At 40.7% G+C, this 20,217-nt stretch overlaps 3 protein-coding genes across 3 annotated transcripts; 2 read left to right on the top strand and 1 right to left on the bottom strand.

Moving 5' to 3' along the window:
* Positions 1 to 331: 331 nt before the first annotated feature.
* On the bottom strand, positions 332 to 1,374 carry LOC308119371 (cocaine- and amphetamine-regulated transcript protein; the record flags this gene model as incomplete). Its single annotated transcript, XM_080479328.1, has 3 exons — positions 332 to 439; positions 629 to 709; positions 1,240 to 1,374. 3 exons carry the CDS (start codon positions 1,372 to 1,374, stop codon positions 332 to 334), a joined length of 324 nt encoding a protein of 107 aa, XP_080335454.1.
* Positions 1,375 to 3,894: 2,520 nt separating this feature from the next.
* yju2 (YJU2 splicing factor homolog) lies at positions 3,895 to 7,449 on the top strand. The gene is made up of 8 exons (XM_080479282.1): positions 3,895 to 4,066; positions 4,302 to 4,402; positions 5,185 to 5,329; positions 5,428 to 5,562; positions 5,657 to 5,838; positions 6,439 to 6,589; positions 6,800 to 6,971; positions 7,115 to 7,449. Exons 1-8 carry the CDS (start codon positions 4,043 to 4,045, stop codon positions 7,225 to 7,227), a joined length of 1,023 nt encoding a protein of 340 aa, XP_080335408.1. The 5' UTR covers positions 3,895 to 4,042; the 3' UTR covers positions 7,228 to 7,449.
* A 1,434-nt stretch (positions 7,450 to 8,883) lies between these two features.
* On the top strand, positions 8,884 to 16,470 carry shda (Src homology 2 domain containing transforming protein D, a). The gene is made up of 8 exons (XM_080480195.1): positions 8,884 to 9,064; positions 11,724 to 11,973; positions 12,131 to 12,232; positions 12,363 to 12,525; positions 13,224 to 13,478; positions 13,565 to 13,739; positions 13,918 to 14,037; positions 15,248 to 16,470. The coding sequence occupies exons 2-8, from the start codon at positions 11,728 to 11,730 to the stop codon at positions 15,432 to 15,434; spliced, it is 1,248 nt and encodes a 415-aa protein (XP_080336321.1). The 5' UTR covers positions 8,884 to 9,064; positions 11,724 to 11,727; the 3' UTR covers positions 15,435 to 16,470.
* Positions 16,471 to 20,217: the final 3,747 nt, after the last annotated feature.

The raw sequence follows: 20,217 nt of genomic DNA on the forward strand, positions 1-20,217 counted from the left end.
GGGGAAACACGCAGACTACAAATCCTTGATTTTCAAAAGGTGATTTATTAACCTTTTAGTCTTACAAATAAAACAAATTTCCCAGAAAACAAACATATTAAAAGAAATTATGACGAAAACAACAATGGCATACTCATCTGTCCTTTCTAAGACATAAAGAACAGTCGGGGTTTATTAAAAAAACAAAAACATAATGGCATTTTATACATTACGCATAATCACAGAGAAAAACAACAACAGTGGCAGGCCTCCCTGTCATATCTCACATTCGCAGTGTTTTCACCACCAACCAACAGACGGCTCTGTCGTTTCAAACGTCTTTGTTTATTTTTCACAAACATTTAAGAACATAGAAGTTACAGGACGTCCCTCGTGGACAGCTGCACAGCGTGCCAATGCGCGCTCCTTTACGCACGGCGCATGGCTCCCCTGCGTCGCACTGCAATAGGAAAAGCAACTGCTGAAATGCACAGAGATATTTTTGGAAATCCCTCTAACATCAGTCCAAAGCAGAAACACTTCTAAAAATCTCACTGGTGTTTGTGGATATTGTAAGTCATCTCTTGTTGATCTTGAAATGCAGCCACACACTTTTTAAGGAGTTTGAATTATGTATTAGTTTACTTACAGAAGGTAACCAGCCAAGCTTTTTCTCTAGAGGCATCTCTTTGCTTCTCAACTTTTCCAAAACTTCTTGCAGTGCATCAATCTGAAAAAGGAAAATACCAGAAGAGAATAAAAACAGGAAACATTGATATTAGATTGAATCAATCATTAATGAATAGATCAATATTTATTCATGTAGCAATACAATCTGAAGATAAATAAAGGGCATTACAAGAAGAGAATATAATCAGGATGGAAGTAACGAATTACAAATACTCCCATTACTTTAATTAAGTTTCTTGGTGAACTTTTATATTTTGAGTATTTTTTATTCATTTACACTTTAGTACAATTAACACCATGTCATCTACTTTCAGAATCATAACTGGCTTTGGAGTGTGTTCACAATTTGAAATAATATCCCATGTTTGTCCTAATTGTGTTTTGAATGGAGACAATAACAATAATGCCAGTATATTTAAATGGATAGGACTGAGTCAAGTAATGAACCAATTACTTTTAAGTTTACTGAAACTCAAATAATTCTGGATGATTATATTTAGGGCCGTTATGACTAAATGCAAGAAACAGTAGTTACAAATCAAAACTACAATTATCACAGAAATTTCTCACCAGGTCTTTTTCTTGTTGGGTTTTAAGGGGGAAATCCATCGAGCGCGTCTCCAAAGAGGAGTCCTCTGCCAGAACCAGCCTCAGGTAGGCACAGCAGCAGGTGACCGCGAGGAGGAGCGTCTTTGCACTGACCATGGTGCTGAAACACAAGCAGGAGGGATCTTTCTCTTCAGCAAGGAGAAAAAACAGGCGAGAGCTTATGGGTGCGTGAAGGGCTGGAATTATTTCAACCAAAGATGCTGTCTTTATAGACGCTTTGCTGGTGCCATGACATCAGCCGCTGCTGAAATATTCATGGGAAGTCTTCGCATGGGTGACACTGCTCATCACCTTTGTACCTTTAACAGGAAGGAACTTAAAGAGGTGGTTCAGGGTGAATTTACTTTTCATTTAACGTGTTTGTCAGCGTAATCTCGGAAGGCAGCTCGAAATCAAACTTCTCATACACTTTTAATTCCAGTGAGTTTCAGTTGTATTGATGGAATAGATGCCAGATGGGTTTCTTTTGGTGCTAATATGTGGCTTACTGTGTGTGTACAATAAGCCCTCTTCAACTTAATCAACTTATATGTGACTCATAGGTGAGTCATCTTCATGTGTCAGAATCACACTGTGATCACAACATGCAGACTGAGAATCTGGTCCTGTCATAGCAACGTGATTATAGTGTTGGATAAATGTGTTAAAAAATAATGCATTAGTTTAATAGTTTATTTCAGCAATGTAGTATTAGTAAGCAGAAACACATCTTCTCCCATCAATATTTTTTTCCGATATTCTCTCTATGCCACCACTGTTTAACAAAGCTGAAATCAGACCTCAGGTTAACCCACACTGACAGCAATCTGTAATCAAGATCCAATTTCCTTTTGTAGAAATAACCTTAACCCTATCCACCTCTTTTATCTCCTCAAAGGTATTGTGTGCGCATGTTTGAGGCGGACGGGCCTGAGTTTACACACCGAGCCCCACATCAACGACAGATCCCATTACCTGTGAGAGGCCAATTCATTCAGCAGGGTGGAAAACAGACAGCAGAATGAGGACAGCAGTCCATAACAAATCTGACTCATGTACATTACAGTTGATCAGATGAAAACATGCGGTTCACACGGTGGTCTGGAAGTGAAAAACACCACAAACTTCAGAAAACACTTACAAATCCAAAAAAACACCTCCCTGAATTCCTAACTGTGCAGTTAGGAATTAAATTCTGTATCGATGATTACATGTTCACCGTTTACTCTTTCGCTTCAGAGTTTATGTGATGATGTATTAAATGGGAGGACACATTCCAATTGCATGTTCCTGTGGCAGAACTCATCTACATCACTGAAGCTAAAGCAACATTTGAAACTAAGGATGCTTAGTGACATTAGTCTCTCATTGACCATCCTCTCCATCACCATGTAAATATTTGAAGTCAATACAATGGGTCTGCAGTTTGTTGGCTTACTGGCCTAATTCCCAGGTTTCCTTAATGGGATTATCATTGCTTCCTTCCAGCTCTCTGGGATATTTCTTTCCTTCAACACTTTTTTAGATAGTCTCAAAAACTTCTTCGACCCTCCTCACTTAGATGTTGTGTAACACACTGTATTTCCATGGTGCAGTCCTCTTTGTTTTCCCCAGAGCAATATTTAACTCCATGTTAAAGGAAATATTATTATTGTCCTCGTCATTCCTCTTCCTTTGTAAAGTCACCAGATTGTCTGCCTTGGTCTCCCTCCTACCTCTTCAACCCTCCTCAGACAAATTATTTGAACTGTGAATCGAGACAAATGTTTTGCTTATTGTTATTATTATTCTTTTGTGTTTTATGGCAGTTTGCTACCTATTCCAAGGAGCATGTTTTGACTATTACCTCTGCTTTTTCCTTATCAGTTACTGCAACCCTTTGTACACTAACTTCCACTCGAGTGACATAACTTCCCATGTAGAGTTGCTGTACCCGATAAATATTCTGTTTTACAGACTGTATAAAGTCACTAAAACTGTTTCAATTGACTGGTTCTCCTTTTGTTTTGCAATGTTTCATAAAAATGTCTAAAGAATGTTTTTAAATGAACAACTAAGATTTAGTGGGTGAGAGAATGAGTGAATACCTAATAGCAGTTTACTACGATTATCTCAAAATATTCACTGATTGATCCAACAACATCAATATTTGGAGTATACACGTCAAAAAGCCTATCAGATCACTTGTCAGTCTTCACAGCAGAAATGGTTGCAGCGATCATCAGTCTACAGTGGGTGGAGGAGGTCAGACCAGATAGGGTGGTGGTATGCACAGACTCACTTGTTAGAAAGTCTACAATCAACACACAGCATTAGAGAAGGCATTGAAATTCAGTACAATCTGCACAGACTTCACAGGGGTGGCATTGAGGTACAGTTCTGCTGGGTGCCAGCTCATACAGGGGTGAAGGGCAATGAAGTGGCAGATAACCAAGCAAAAAAATCTCTGGATAAGAATCTAACAGTTACAATACCCTATGGAAAAGGAGAGGGTAAAACAATGATAAGGGAAAGAGAGACTCATTTAATAGGCAGAATATAAAGGTCGGTATGTGACGCTACACAATCACGTACAGTAGATGGCAGTATGCACCTGAAAGCTGTCTGCAATCCCCCAAATAAACGAAAGAAGACGAAGAACTAAGACTGACTTCCTTTACATTGAACACGTTACTTCCGGTTTCTGAAGAGGCGTCTCGGTGCGCCGTAATCGCTACTTTACTGATTTTCAGCTAGTTTCCTCCAACATTCCTGCGTTTTCGTCAGATTTCAAGCAGAAACAACAATGTCCGAAAGAAAAGTACTCAACGTAAGTATATGAGCTCCAGGTATGGTTTTCAATTTGGTGTAATTTGCTACAGCATAAACGCTCAAGTGAGGAAGGATGCTAATGTTAGCAGGTAACTTGTTATTACGTTTGTTTACGTTTGTCTCAAATGGACGGCGTTTTTTCTTATTTTTATTTTGTAAACATGTCAGCTTCACGGGCAAAATTGACTCATTTTTTGTCCGATGACTAACGCAAATGTCGGTGCTCTGTACAGAAATACTACCCTCCAGACTTCGATCCGTCTAAAATCCCCAAACTCAAACTCCCCAAAGATCGTCAGTATGTGGTACGATTGATGGCTCCCTTCAACATGAGGTGAGTCTGTCTGTCAGCAAATGTGTAGCTGCAGTTGTTGTTGTTGTCTTGATGCTGCTGCTCTTCTGTTATTGACATATATTTAGTGTTTAATGTCGATTTAGACTCAACTTTCAACAGTAAATACTAAAATCACAGACTTGTGCTATGGAGCAGTCGTGACTTATTTTCTTTAACTTCATTCAAAGTAATATTATGTTTTAGAACTTTTTAGCTCTCTTAATACACGATCCAAACCCTGTCTTTAGATCATGTAAACCTGCACTATTTGCTCCAAGTCGTTCAGTTTGTGTGATTGAATTGCATTTAGATCACCTTTCCCTACCAAGCCTTCCTTACTGAAATCAATCTATTTTATGGTAAACCTGTGGCACATATGTAGAGCACCACAATGCACATGCTTCTCAGATATTATCCTTACATCTTATTTGGACAAGGGGCTTTTATGTAAAGGTTTTACCAACTTACATTTTTAAACACTATTGTGATATTTTAAAAGTTGTTGGGATTGGTGAAGTTATGTTGACACTTTCCTTAGGCTCTGAGCTTTTCCGGTCAGAGGTGCTGTTCACCTCTTTATCTGTGAGGATCAATTTTCAACATGATCCAAAGATGATTGATCACTGGCTGTAAATTCAAATTAGTCACATTAGATTTATATTAATTATATTTGAAGGTGTTCTGCTTATTAAGTGTATTTATTGTAGAATTTGGGCTATCTGTTGTTTGAGTAAGCCCTGCCACCACACTATCATGAGCTTTACTTTTTAACTGCTTTGCAGGTGTAAAACATGCGGTGAGTACATCTACAAGGGGAAGAAGTTTAATGCACGCAAAGAGACAGTCCAGAATGAGCTTTACATGGGACTGCCAATATTCCGGTTCTACATCAAATGTACTCGGTGTCTTGCTGAGATTACATTCAAGGTGAGATGGTACGCTGTAGTTAGTTCAAACTTTTATTGGCCTGATTTTATGCAATTGTAATTTCTCATGGAGATATATGTCTTACATTGGTATTATAGACTGACCCAGAGAACACAGATTATGCCATGGAGCATGGTGCAACTCGAAATTTCCAGGCAGAGAAACTCCTTGAAGAGGAGGAGAAGAGAATCCAACAGGAGAGGGATGAGGAGGAGCTGAACAACCCCATGAAGGTCTGTATTTAAAAATCTGTCATTTGAAGAAAAAAAATTTTTTATTCATCATTCACGGGAATTAATAATTTATAGTTATACACTCCTCATTTAGGTGCTTGAGAACCGCACAAAGGATTCAAAGTTGGAGATGGAGGTGCTGGAGAACCTTCAAGAGCTGAAGGAGCTGAACCAGAGGCAGGCTCAGGTGGACTATGAAGGAATGATTGGCCAGTACAGAGAGCTGGAGAAGAGAGAGAGAGAAAGAGAAAAAGAAGAGGATGAGCGTGAGACAAAGTGAGTTTGGGAGGTTCTCAGAAAAATTAAGATTAAAACAAATATTTAACTATATTGCATTGTGCCTGTTTTACTAGAATCGACCCGTGAGTGCATTGACACAGGCCTGAGTATCACATAATGGAGTTCACACAGACACAACGTCAAACAAGTGATGGCACAGAAATGCCGATGAAATCAGTGATGAATGTGCTCACCTCCAGCAATAAAGCAACAAATATTTAGTTTTTAGATTTCCTGCCAATCAATACATCAGAACTACAGTTTTTACAACACATTCAACCGATCTGCACATTTTGCAAACAAGTTTGCTTTATTCAAAGTCAAAATTACTTTGAAAATCATTGAATTCAAAACATCAATATTGCACTTGTTACAGCGGTCTATGCACTTCCTTTGACCCTCATAGTTTAGTGATTCCACCCTTTTTTCCCTTGGAGCCCCCCCACCCCCAGGTTCTAGGTTCATTGAACACACTCACATTCACTAATATAAAAGCAATGGGCAGTTAGCTCTCTGCATTTCTCTGCTTGTACTTGTTGTGCATTCTCTGTGAGTTGCTTAAAAAAAATGGCTAACAGCCACGGCTTGTTTTTACAGCGAGATGTTGGAACGTGTCCTTATAAAAAGACTCCGAGACTCTGACTCTGATTCAGAAAATGAAGAGGAGAGCAGCGGCACACATCTAAATAAGACGAGCACGGACAAGCCAACAGATATTCTTACTTCTGAAAAACCACCGGAGGCACAGGTATTCAGAACCTATAATGATGGCACCAAGTTATTTTGAAGTATTTTTCCATAAATACTGTTAAGACGGATCATGGGAATGTTGTTGTACCTGCTTGGAAATCTCTGCTGACAATGTTCGTTTTGCCTACAGGCTGTAAGCTTCATGATTAATGTACTGGGTTTAACTGCTTTAACTCCTGCATTGACTCATGTCGTGTTGTGTGCCCAGGTTTCCTCGGCTGTGGGGGTGAAGAAGGCGAAGGTGGAGAGCTGGGGGAAGAGTGTTGGGATGCTGGGCGGCGGCGGAGTGCTCGGATCGCTGGTCGTACGAAAGAAACCAGCAGGAACTGCCAGCAAACCCACTGCAGTGGTGGCATCTGCAGCCGCCGCCTCACAAACGGGTAACACATCAGTATCTAATGTATTTTTTTACCATTTCGTAGTTTTTCATCAGGTGAATGATTTTTATTCCTCGTCACACATCTGTGCCTCTATATTCCTGCGCTATAATGTTTGCTTTTTATTTCTCCATTTTGGTTTACAGACTCAAAAGCGTCGACAGCCGACCCTGTGAATGCTTCTAAACCCATCGCCGCAAAAAATGGATCATCATCTCTCAGCCTGCTGGGGGCGTATTCCGACAGTGACAGCGAATAAGAAGATGATTTGAGTGACTGACACACAATGATCTGATGCTGTATAGCGCTTTGTGGACCGTTTGCGTTGGCGGACAGTTATTACCACGATTTTACTGTCGTCTGGCCAAATTCAATAAAGACACTCTGAACCAGTGAAGAACAGACTTTATTGGAAAATCTGATTTTTGAGTGGAAATATAGGCGACACATTTTCAGTGTTCAATAAAGATTTTAACTGCAACTTTTTCTAATGCAAGTATATTTTAATATTCCCTAAAACATGATAATGTATTTAGATCAGAACTGCAAGAACATTTGCTCCAACTAAACCAGGAATGTAAAGGCGGAAGCAGTTAATGTGTGATGTTTGGAGGGAGATCATTTCATATCGTCTTTCTCTTCCATTGTCATACATAACACAGCCTTGCATTTTGAAAGTCAAATTCATGGTATCAAACTTAAAAATAACCCACTATGCCAGCATAAGTTGTGTTTTGGTGCTGGAATCATTGAGGTGACGAGCTTTGAGAAGATGTTGACCAACTAGCTGAGAAGTGATGCTGATCGATGCTGTGTTTTTCTGAGTAAGGAGAATAATATATTCTCAAGATCTCACATTCTAAAGTAAATGGATTAGCATTTTGTGTAAGGTGGGAGCATCAATAGACTCATCCCATTTTTTAGTTCATTCAGTCATAACGTTTCGATCGATACCAAAATATGATACTTCCAATACCACGCCTGTCTGTTAAGTCTCATGTTGGAATATTGACATTTTCCATGTAGTTTCTATTTCCTGCTTGCTGGCGTAACTAGTTCTTCTATGTGTGAGGGGTAATACTGCTCTCTAAATGCATGTTAGAGTTCAAATGATGTGTTCAAATGTCTGACTGCTAACAGTCATTGTTTGGAACTGAGATAAAGAATCAGACAAAAAAAAACAACAACTTTGCCTTGGTGTCTTATTGGTGTTAATGTTGAGTGTGTGGTTATGTGTTTGTAGGTTGTACCCTTCCCGCGCCCATAGTGAGGTGGGATTGCCTCAAGCACCCCACTACCTTGAACAGGATAAAATGACATGGATTAAAATATATTTTAATGAATTTATCCTAATAGATAGTTTGGTGTCACTCTCACACTTTGTCCAAATAACATCGACACCAGCTATGTTTGTACTTCAAATTAAATAAGAGATCCCTGCTATTTAAAATTATCATTGTATTAGAGAAGCTGATGACATTTTCAGTCATTTTTAGTTATAGATATTAATAAGCTATAGAACTTCACTTCCAATACATATAGATGAGGAATGCTTTGAATAATTTTCAGTAGCAAGGCATGTAAAGATCCTGCAACAATTATCCTATTTTCTTGGAAAATGAATCCCTAATTGATACTGAAATAACCCTCTAAAGTCTTGTTTTCCTGCACTTCATTAAGTAGTTAGCGGTGCACAGAAGGTGAATGGCCTTGTTGACCTTGTTGACCTTGTTGACCAGGCTGCAGAGCTGCATGTGTGAGACAAAAGGATTTACCATGCTCAGTCTCCGTCTCCGGCTTTATTGCCGGCCCACTGGAACGAAGGCAGCTTTTAATACGTGAGCACTTCCCCTTTAAGGCGCCGTGAGACGAGCAGACTGTCTGCTCCGCTCCGGGATCACCTCGCCTCCCCTTTAAGGCGCCGTGCTGTGTGTGCTCCGCTCCGGCTAACATTAGCAGACTGACCCGCTTGGCTCAGGCTCAACATTGCGCCGATGTGATTGTTTATGTTTCCTCCAGAGCTGAACGGCAATAATATAAGCGGCGGATGGTGACCAGAAAAACGTGACTGGAGCGGGCTATGCAAAGAAACGAGGGTGAGCCGACAGAAGTAACGTTAAAGCGCCTCGACGTTAGCTCGTTTCCTGCTAACTTATTAGCTCACATACATGCAGAGCAACTGGATGTTAAGTTGTTACAAAATAAAATTTACAAAACGTTGAGTTTAATGTTTGGTTTGGTGTTACTGTATAAGAATCAAGCCTTACAGCCACTGTTATGGAGAAGTAAATGTTGGTAACCCTTTTAAATTAACCCCTGACGCTAACTAGCTGTTGTCAGATTGATCCTGAGATTTTCATTAAAATAGTTAAAATGAGATTTGATCACGGCCAAATCTAGGATTCATGTTGAAGGAGAAGGGAGTAAAGCTATCCCAATGTGTTTGGAAATGTTAGGTGATCTGCAGGACCTGTTGAGTATCAGACGACAGTATTTAGAGGCGAATGAAGGAGGTATAACTTCATATTTTTCACTGTAATGATAGTTTTTTTGCATTTAGAGATAGCATTTATTAGATATCAGGATATTGTTTTACTTATTGGTGCATATCAAGCTTCTTAGGTTTACCTTACATCACTAAAAAGACAGTGATCAGAGAACGATGGAGACACTTCTGCACATCCAAACTGATTTGCTAGTTGTAATGTAAAAATTAAAAATTTGTTGATGATGATAATAATAGGAAATAAACTCGTCAGCAATAGAAAAGGCAAATGTATTTCTATAGCACCATTCAGACACAAGGAAATAAAGAACATATATTAAAACAAGGTGCTTAAAAAAGGCATGAAATGGACAATTCAAAAGATAAATACATCATATAGATGTCAATTATAGTCATCAATGGGTTGGACTGCTCATTCTTCTGGGTATATGTTCAAAAAGCTTTTGGACATCTTCACAGATTTTTGTGCCTCCGTTTTATCAGATACACATCCATTCTGCAAGTCTTCTTGTTGGACTGAAAAGGCGTTTTGTCCCACCTGAGGTGGCGATCAACAGATGGGAATGTGTGTTCATAAAGGATGGACATGTTCAACAGTGATACTCAGAGTTTCTGTGGTGTTTACGCGACTTCCTGCTGGTACTCAAGACCAAGTTCAAGCCATCAGCCCAAATCTTTGATATAGAACAAGCTGTAGCCATGCTCTCATGCTGTTTTTTTTTTTTTTTTTTGCAAATTTCTGACTCCCAACATTCAAATATTGCTGCAGGAATCCTGATTCATCAGATCAAGCTGCATTTTCCAGTCTCAGTGACCGCTTTTTCTTACTTTCCGATCTGTCAGCAAGTGAAATTATAGCTTTTATCACACATACTTTTTACAGTCAGTTGTGTGACGTTGATCCAAAGCTTATGTGGTCGGAGACAGAAGTTAAAGGTATTTTCTTTCAAATTATAGCTATTGAAAGGACAACAGGTCGGTCAGTGTTGTTCATCTCAGATTTAAACTTGGCAGTGTTTCGAAGCACGCCATCATCTGAATACAACTCTGCCTCTCATCTTACGCTACAGCGCAAGTGTTTCTACTGTGATATTACCACCATCAGTTTAGTTACTCATAGAAGAAGGAAGTGATTAATATAAGCAGCAGGGAATGGGACTCACACCATGTTATGACCGTTAACTTTGATGAAAAACACTATAAAATTGTACGTACCGTTCAAACTATTGTATTAATTTTACAAAACAGAAAAGAACAGATGTAATGGACTTTGTGGCTTTTGAGTATATTTACTCCCTGTTGTAAGATACTCATGAAAATATAGTTTTCCACTTGTTTTGGTAAATCATATCAGGTAAATTAAGCAGTCTAGGTATTCATAGTTACATCAATAATGCAGATTTATAGCAGCATAATGTGTGTTTTTCAACTTTACCTTTAACCAAAATGACAGTGTCAACATTATTGTGGTTGTTTATCATGAATAGTTTTCCTGAAATAAAAAATAAATGGACTTAATTGGAGACTAAAACTTAATGGTTTAATGAAAACATACTGCAAGTGTAATAGAGATTAAATAAAATGATAAACTATTAGGGGTGTTAATCATTTTGGAGCTGAAGTTATCAAGAGCGACTGACTGTAATGAATCACAATTAGTGAACTTGTCATGAACACACAATAATCCCCAAATGAATTCTCTGAAATTGTTTATACTGCATCCGCGCCTGCTGAAGCTCTTCTGTGTCTTTAACAATTAGTGGTTGACTCTTGAGTAAGGATTTGGCATTTGGATAAAAATTTGTTTACATCAAGGTTCTTTTATTTACGTTATTCATGTAAAAGTAAATTAAACAAAATTTCCATGCAAAACAGCTTTTAGTGCATAATTCACAGACATTTTTATCAAAGCAGAAAAACTCAATAATATCACAATAGCAACAAAACTACTTTCAGAAAAGTATTTTAAAAACGATAAAGCCAGACTGAATTTGGATCCTGCCCAACAAAAATGGGCTTGACTGAGCAGAAAAAGTTTTTTATATATATATATATATGTGGGCATCTGGTGAAACAGAAAAAGTTCAGTAATTCATGTCATTGCAAACATCATAACTCTTGACATAACACTGAGTGGCTTTGCTTTCAGGTGATCCGTTAATGTGTTGCTTCAGAAATGGTTAAAGTCACTCTAATCCTTGTTTGTTTTTTGCTTCTCTAAATCAATCTGTTTACTGCCCCCTCCTCAGATCCATGGCAAAGTGGCTGAAGGACTACTTAAACTTTGGCAGCAAGCGTGACCCTCCGCAGCCCCCGAGGCCAGATTACACTGAGAGTGAGATTCTGAGGGCGTACAGGGCGCAGAAGGAGCTGGACTTCGAGGATCCTTACCAGCACTCTGATAAGGAGCACCAGAATGGAGGATTCAGCTCCTGTAGTGCCACAGTGAGCCTCCCTTCTTTCCCTGCGTTCGGTCCAGTCCTGCCTGATGGTGTCGAGGTACGACATGCATGTTTTTGCGCACCCGTTCATCGTTAAATATCTCTTGAAAGTAATCACACAGCCTGGTCGCACTCATTATTTGCATATTCGTGGTTCATAAAAAGTCCTCAAATCTGTTTCAATCAAAGCGGTGGTTTGCTCACGTTATCGTCAGGTGAAAGTCGTGTCTCCAAAACACCGACTAATCAAAGTGGACTCTCAGGAATTTGGTCGCTGTAAAGTCCCTCTGAGTCCTGTGACCGTTCAAGAAGAGCCTGTACGTATTGTTTTTCTGTGGCTTTTCTTTGCCCTTGTTTCTATGACATTTACTTTCACGTTGTCTCTTCTAGAGATATATATATATATATATTCGTAAAATGTGTCTTGTCTCTGTCCTTTCTACCCAGGTGGTTCCTTCTGCTCCAGCAGCATCAGACACTGACACAGACTATTCTGATCCGTTTGATGCGCGTCCAGACCCAAGAAACAGGCCAAACTGGGAGCCTAAACCTGCACCGACCGACTGCTGCAGCTATATGGAGCCATTCGAGGCTCAGCGGATTATTTCAGGTTAATTAATTGACTCTTTACAAGTCTGCCCAGCTCCTGATGACACGATTTCACGCGATAGGCTTCACACCGAGGCGTGAGCAACCACTCACCTTCTCGCCACTTCATTTCAGTAAATCTATGGAAAAGGTCAGAAGTAGATTGAACTAAAGGTCGTGAATTAAATTGTGTCTGGAACTTGAGTGAGGAGAGCCTGCGTTTGAATCCCAGTCGAACGACTTTTGATATAAAAACATCAAGTCTACGGAGTGATTTATCCAACCGCCTAAAAAAGAAGAGCAGCAGAATAAACAGCTGTGGATATAGTACAGAACATGGGAAAGTCATGTGTATCGAAACATGAAGCGTAATCAAGCTAAAGGACAAACTAGTCCCCTGGTAGTCACAAGAAGTATTAACAGCAAAACTTGCTTTTCATCTTGAGTAATCCCTGACAGGATGGTTAGTGGAAAGTGTTTGGAGTTCATATAAATGTTCATAAATATTTTCTAACTGTGTTGCAGTTAAAATGGCATTAAAAATTAAAATTCACACGCATTCTTCTTGCTGGGGGTGAAAAAAAGAGAATGCTCCGATTCCATGTCGTGTTTATTTGCAGCATCTCAACGCAGGTGAATCAGGTGGAAGGAGTTTCTCCCTCATCCAAGATGTTGATTCTGTGTCATAATTTAAATTTGCTGTAAATGTCTCCCGTGCAGAACTGCAAAACAGCATGATGTCAAACAAGTCTGTTGGCGGAGATGGTGGCCAGTTGTATGATAACCCGTACGAGGAGAGGACCCGTCACCACCATCGAGCTGCTGCACCAACACACCAAACCCCAAAGGCCGAGGCTGGACTGGGCCTGATGGACAGCAGGGAGAGCCGGCTGCCTCAGGACGACGAGAGGCCGGCTGATGAGTACGACCAGCCGTGGGAGTGGAAAAAGGACAACATCTCTAAAGCCCTTGCAGGTGAATAGTTGTGTTTCTGTGACATTAATCTATCTTGAACTAATTGTTTGGTGAAGCAACCTGTTTTCCTTCCTGCGCGGCCATAGTTCAGTTTGAAGGGGCAGAAAGGGAGCGCTCCCGTGCTCAGACCGAACAGACCAGACTGACCAAGACGGGCGCCATGCCTGCATCATCAGAGCCAACCACACTGCGGCTGGTTGGCGACACGCCTCCTCTTCTGGGAGAGAGAGTGGATCCGTTTCTGCCTCTGGAGAATCAAGTGTAAGTAGACAACATTTGTAAGAGTTGTCGTGCCAATCTTTCCCACAATTCCTTGTTCAGCCCGAACTTGAAATGTGTTTCCGCCACACAAACCCACACTTGGAGATCGGAGGGTAAAGAAGCGGTCTTTGTGAATGTTATGTAAAGCATTGCTCCGTTTCCTCCCGCTGGCCTGCAGATGGTACCACGGAGCGCTGAGCCGCTCGGATGCCGAGAGTCTTCTGACCCTGTGCAAAGAGAGCTCCTACTTGGTGAGGAACAGCCAGACCAGCCGAAACGACTTCTCGCTCTCCCTCAGGTAGACACTCCCGTTTACACGCTCACCCCAGCTGCACGGCAAAACAAAATAATTTAGAAATCATATAAGCCAATTTTAGTTTATCCTGTCTCTGCATGTCCCGGAACGGAAACAAAGATCCCACTTTCTTCATGATGTCTTAATTTGCAATGCTACTGCAATCTCTTACAGGGGAATTGTTCCCTGATTTTCTGCACTGCGCTGTTTCCAAAACTACCTGATCCAGTTTTTTTTCTCCTCCATTTGGGTATTGTTGTGGTCCGTGGGCGATGAGAGCACCTCCTCTGATCTGAGCCTTAAGGTGGCTTTTAATTGTGCATCATCTTCCTATTGTCTTTGTTTCCACGCAGCTCTTTAATTGATGCTGCTTATTTTTCCTTCTTTCCTCTTTGCAAATGTGCCTTTAGCTTTTGTCGTAACCGGCAGCAAAGCAACTTTTCTCCGTGACCTCGTCTGATTGCCGGATGCAACTGTAGCTGACAATCCCGTTACCCAGCTCAGTCTCTTCTCTCATTTCACATGATTGTGTAGGAGACCTGCGGTTGGCACGGATGCAAAAACACTATTTTGAGCCTCTTAAAGACGCAGTATGTCAAATTTAATTGATGCCATTTTTGTGCATTCTGTGGTGAGGCACTGCACTCCTGTCTTCAGTCCAGCTCTTTTGAATTAAGTTAATTAATAAGTAATTATTAAGACCTCCAGCATCCATATTGCTATTAACTCTGCTATTCTCCTTTTCTGGAAGACAGACGAGACGCTGGAGTGAGCTGATTAGCCCGCTAACTTCAGTACTCACACCTTTCATAAATGGCACAATGACTGTCGGTTCTTTTAGTATCTTGTTTCTAAATGGGGAAAAAATGACATGCTTTATGTTGAATAAAGAAAAAATATTGTGTAAATGTGAGGTTCACACTTCAGCCGTTTCCAGAGCTTTCCAGCTTACACTTGTGCTTTTACCAGCAAATAATAGTCAGAACAGCATCAAGGAGTTATGATGTAATCGGAGTACTGTACACCAAGCTGGGATGTTTTAATAGAATGTATTATTACTTCTACTACTGTCATATGGCTCCTTGGTGTTTCTGGTGAGTAAAGGTTAAAAAAAAACGACCTCCAGAGGCTTTGTGTTCCGAGCAAACTCTTGACGTTTGATGTTCGTCTTGTTCACTAATCCGCTTTGGTCTGGCCCGTCCAACTCTGACAGGAGCTGCAAAGGCTTCATGCACATGAAGTTCACTCAGTCTGCTGACGGGCGCTACGTTCTGGGAGAAAACAGCCCTCTGTTCTCAACCATCCCCGAGGTCATCCACTACTACACCACGCACAAGCTGCCAATCAGAGGAGCCGAACACATGTCACTACTGTACCCTGTCATAGTGCAGACGCTCTGACACACACACACATACACACACACACATACTGTCCCTCTGGTGCTACTGAAAACAATACATACTATATACTACAATAATTGCCAATTTGTGACTCTTTCCTACATGCGTGTTCACTGCCATCCTACCTGCACTGCTTTCAAGAGATTAGACTGTTTGGTGCCATTGTCCCTTTGTTTTAGTTTTTTTTTTATAGTAATCCCAGTATTTACACTGGCAGCTCAACGAGAGAGTTCAGTGCCTCATGAACCTATGCCTGTGAAATGGTATCATCACTGAAAATCCCTGTATCTTCATTTCACGGATCGATGAAGAAATCCTCTGTTGGTTGTACGATTTCTTGCTTTTAGGTTGAGGAGAAAAAGACGAACGCCAGTCTCGAGCTGCCTTGAGACAGTAGAGCTGATATAATATTGCATGGAGATTTGTACCTTGTAGCCATGCAGAGTCAGATGTGAGGTAGACGATACTGCTGGGTTACCTAAAGGATAATAGAAGTGGGGACTTTTTTTTTTTTTTTTTTTGCCCATAGTCAAGGTGACGTTTTTTCAGAAGCAGCTATTTTCGTGTGAATTATAAAACTGAGAGGTGAAGGTGGTAGTGTAAAGATTTCATCTAGACATAGATGTTGCAGACGCTCTTGACGGCGTGCTAGGATTATATACATTGCTGTTATTATCGTTCAAAATGTTATTTACTAGACAAACCAAACGCTACATAATCAGCCCAGGCCATGTATCAGCTCTGGGGTTCCTCTCCCGCCTGTGAATGTTCTACGGTGCTGTCGCCCCGCAGTGTTCTCGGTTCATCGTGTTAATGTGTGAACGACACAGAGTGACAGTATTATGTCAGACGTAACGTGTTAACGTCGCACAATAACGCTCTTCCTGCAATACTAGTTTAGAGAATAATGACGACAGTATTATATCGAGAAGCTTGTGGCTTTGTGATCATGAATATTAAAGATGCTTTGTTTAGTTTATTTACTGTGTACTGTTTTATAAGATTTTAAATGTTTAAAATAAAAGTGTTTGTTTTCAAATTGTGTGTTTTTTTAAAAAAAGATAAAGAATCTTTGTACTGATACATCCTGTGAGGCATTGTAGGAGGTAGTAAATTGTTGTATATTCCATCCGGTGCAAACCACGACACCACTGAGAGTTCTGCAGATTCAGAAGTGATTCGTTTTATTTCGCCTCAACGATAAAAGGCGTTTATGTGGAAGAAGGAGAAGGAATACCGACTCATCCCACTTCAACACATTGAGGCTGTTTGGTGTAACGTCACCTGATATCATGGCAACCAGGAGGCGTCGGTGTCACCAAGAGAAGCAGCGACTGCAGGTCCACACCAGGTAAAATAGAAACTTTCCACTGGAAGCCGAGGAAAAGTACGTATCAGTTGTTTGTACTTCTCCATGTCACGTGTTTTATGTAGGATGGAACGCGTGGTTAATCACTGTTAGAGGGAGTTTTAAGAGGTGTTATGCCTTTATGTTGGACGCAATAACGGCCTGATTATTAATGCAAAATGTCTGTTTCAGCCGTCCTCCACCTTGGTATTTTATAAACATTAAGTTCACGTTGATAAAACAGGAGCAGGTAAACCAGAGAATTTTCTAGTATATTTAAGCACACTCAATTCATTTCCACGAGGATCTAAAGTATATATGATGCAGTTCTTGACAGGTACAGCTCTGCAAAAAAAAAAAAAACGCTGATTAAGATCGGTCTGGGGTTTGTCTTGAGGTATAACTTTGAGCTCAACGACAATCTCATTTGACTTACTTTAGTCTGCAGTCTGTCTTCTGTCCAACACTTTTACGAGTAGTAACAGTACATGTGTACAATTGTAGAAAAAAGGCATGGAGACAAGTTCTTGCCAGACTTTCTGATCTTAAAATTGCACAAGTTGGTTCTTTGGGTCAGTTTAGTGTTGGATCAGATTTCAGTCCCTGAAGGTAAAAGTAGACGTGATGCAGTATCTGGTTAAACTATCTCCAAATCATCTTTTACTTTTTAAAGGTACAACTGTCATTTATTGAAGAAGGTAAAACGCTTTGATGTTAAATCAGCTTCAGCAAAAACCAGCCTGTGAGTCACTGTGGTGTCCAGTCTCGTGTCACTCCTGACAAAAAAAGATCCTGATCAATCACACGTCGCACTTCTACACAGTTAAAGGTTAAACATTTGAGCGCATGTGTGTCTTTCGTTTATCCTTTCAGCTTCGTCTCATCCTGAACAACAACTTTAAAGCATCGTCTGGTCTCTTCGTTGTGCCTTATCTTCATCATAGTCTCTCTGTAATAACAAAGGTCACGTAGGTGTTTCTGTGACGACGTGTTTTCATGGCGACTCGGATACAGCAGCTCGCGCAACCAAAGCCCGACCGACTCCGATTCCCTGACCGGTGGGTCTGACTGACGCCCTTTGACCTCCCTGTGAGTAACGCTGCCCGACCCAGAGTCACTCTCCTGTTTATTTTACAGTCGCTCTGTTTACTGGCTGGATACATTGCCACCAGAAAGGACTGGATCCACCACCAACATTGGTAAACTCTCACCTATTTCCTTTTAGATTTCCTCTTACCTCTTTTTTTTTTTTTTCTGCTTTTTGCTTCTTTTAAGTGACATGTGGCTCTTTGGGCCTTCAGACTCAGTTTATTATTACATGAATTGAAAACCTTGATAATTTATATTTCAGTAACGGCTAACCACTGACCTAAAACAGTGCAGCTCCTAACTGCAGTTACTAAGTTTATTAGATTTTGAAGATTGATGAGAGTATGTGCTACCGTTACAGACATGTTTTATTTCATGTGAGGAGCAAAAATGCCTCAAATGAAAGGCTTAGAAATGAGAGTACAATTATTTTTGCTTTGTTTTTATCAGCGTTAACCCCTCGATGGTTGGATTTGTGTAAAAGCAAAAGATTCTGCTCTCAAGTCACGTAACTATACTCTCATTTTTCATTTATTTGCAAAGCACGCTTCTTTTTGATATTCTTCTTTTGTCGGCACATTCGATGCCATTCCTCCCAAAACACCAGCCCAGTTTCTCTCTATCCTCTTCAAGTGCCTTTAACCCCTTCCTCTGTTTCTCTCATGTGTCGCTCCTCATTGTGTTGTCTGGGTTTCCTTCCTCAGAAATTCTCCAATCCGGGTGGTGAGTGACTGTGCTCTGAAGGCCGTTCCTTCACAAAGGTTGACCCATCTTGCTCAGCCACGGGCCCCTGTGATTGGCTGGCAGCGAGCCCGTCAGCTGCCGGTTCCTGTGCGTAACATTCCTGTGTTTTCTGACAGAAACTCGTCACGTTCAGGGTTAGGGCTAGTCTTTTATTTAACCAAAAGAAAGATTTTCAACCAAACGAGGGTCATTGTGGTTCACAATACGCCTCATTTAATTGACTTTGCCTCTTCAGCTGAGGCCTCTGGATTTCTCCAGTTTCACATTTTCCCGGGTGCAGAGTTATTTTCTTTTTGAGGTTTTCACATTCTGCAAAGTCTGCAAAGTCCAACACATGTTGACTAGAGTAACATCACAATCACGATAATTCGTGATTGTGATGTTACTCCATGTACTTATGGTGTATTTGATATGAAGGTGGAGCTCACCAAAGTCAGTAAACTCAATCATCTGATAACCGTCAATGTTGATTGACTTTTATTGTATATTTGATTTATATATATATTTTTGAATATTTGAAATCAGGCTCAAATTAATCAAAATATGACATCTGTAAGACTGAAACTTCGAATAATTAGCATTTCCCTGTGCGATATTGTGTGGTTTGTGGTTTGTGTTGCAGTTGAGCAGAGGGACCCAGACTGCAGTTGCAACTCCACGAATTTGCCAGCTTGCGCAACCGACAATAAGACGGGTTAATGACGGATCCAGCCAAAAAGGCAAACCCGGACCTGTGACCCACATTCCCTGCAAAGCAAATGCACACATAGAGCTACTCGCGAGTAAGTGAGTCAATCATCTGTTGGTGAACGTGTGTCCGATTTCGCCCCTGCAACTTTGTTTTTCCTCCCCCAGCCCCGAAGCATGACCATCCCATGTTCAGAGGGGAGCGCTCGGTGTGCTGGCCCATCTCCAGAACAGCAAGACACCACGTAGCCAGCCACAGACTCCTTGACCTGTCCACTCCAAAAGAGAGGAAGGCTCTGTTTGAGGGATATGACCCATACGTTGTCAGCCGGGCAGCTCGCTCCGCCAGCCCCTCGCCCCGGATCCAGCAGCTGTGTTTGCCTCTGCCTCGCAAATGTATCTCACAGTAGGAAAGAAGCCTGGATTTAATCTGATTTTGTATCGCCTAAGATGACAATTGCATGTTGTTTGCGCTGCCAGGTGAATGTATACGATATTAAAGTAGTACTGTCCAACAGCTACATTCTAGAAATGTCCATAATTCCCCACCTTGTGGAAAAATAAACCTCTCACAGTGTGTTTTCCCTGAAAAGAGACTCTCGGGGGAAGGTGCAGAAGAAACGTGGTTTTAAGTGGAAGTCTTTATCAAGCAAGATGTTGTTGGCTTCGGCTTTTTAAGAAGAAATCACAATAAACAGAAAAGTCAGTGAGTTTTATTGCCAATTCTGCCGTACATACAACACATTCTAGAATGACTTGCCCCGCATACAGTGTAGACATATATCACCCAAAATGAAGAATATAGGCAAAATATATCACCCAAAGTAGAATAAAAGAAGAAAAATGGCAAATATGGGCAAGAAAGTGTAACAAGAATAAATGTGCAATATATTTGTACAATATACATGCCTTAGA

The sequence above is a fragment of the Lipophrys pholis genome (assembly GCF_963383615.2).
Source record: "Lipophrys pholis genome assembly, chromosome: 14".
Classification (NCBI taxonomy): domain Eukaryota; kingdom Metazoa; phylum Chordata; class Actinopteri; order Blenniiformes; family Blenniidae; genus Lipophrys; species Lipophrys pholis.

What these genes read in the sequence shown, in the direction of transcription:
- shda (XM_080480195.1), top strand. Translation starts at nt 11,728, where the DNA reads ATGGCAAAGTGGCTGAAGGACTACTTAAACTTTGGCAGCAAGCGTGAC. An exon ending in TCCTGCCTGATGGTGTCGAG is followed by an intron (nt 11,974 to 12,130) that starts GTACGACATGCA and finishes CGTTATCGTCAG; the next exon opens with GTGAAAGTCGTGTCTCCAAA. An exon ending in TGACCGTTCAAGAAGAGCCT is followed by an intron (nt 12,233 to 12,362) that starts GTACGTATTGTT and finishes CTTTCTACCCAG; the next exon opens with GTGGTTCCTTCTGCTCCAGC.
- yju2 (XM_080479282.1), top strand. Translation starts at nt 4,043, where the DNA reads ATGTCCGAAAGAAAAGTACTCAAC. An exon ending in TTGCTGAGATTACATTCAAG is followed by an intron (nt 5,330 to 5,427) that starts GTGAGATGGTAC and finishes TTGGTATTATAG; the next exon opens with ACTGACCCAGAGAACACAGA. An exon ending in GAGGATGAGCGTGAGACAAA is followed by an intron (nt 5,839 to 6,438) that starts GTGAGTTTGGGA and finishes TTGTTTTTACAG; the next exon opens with CGAGATGTTGGAACGTGTCC.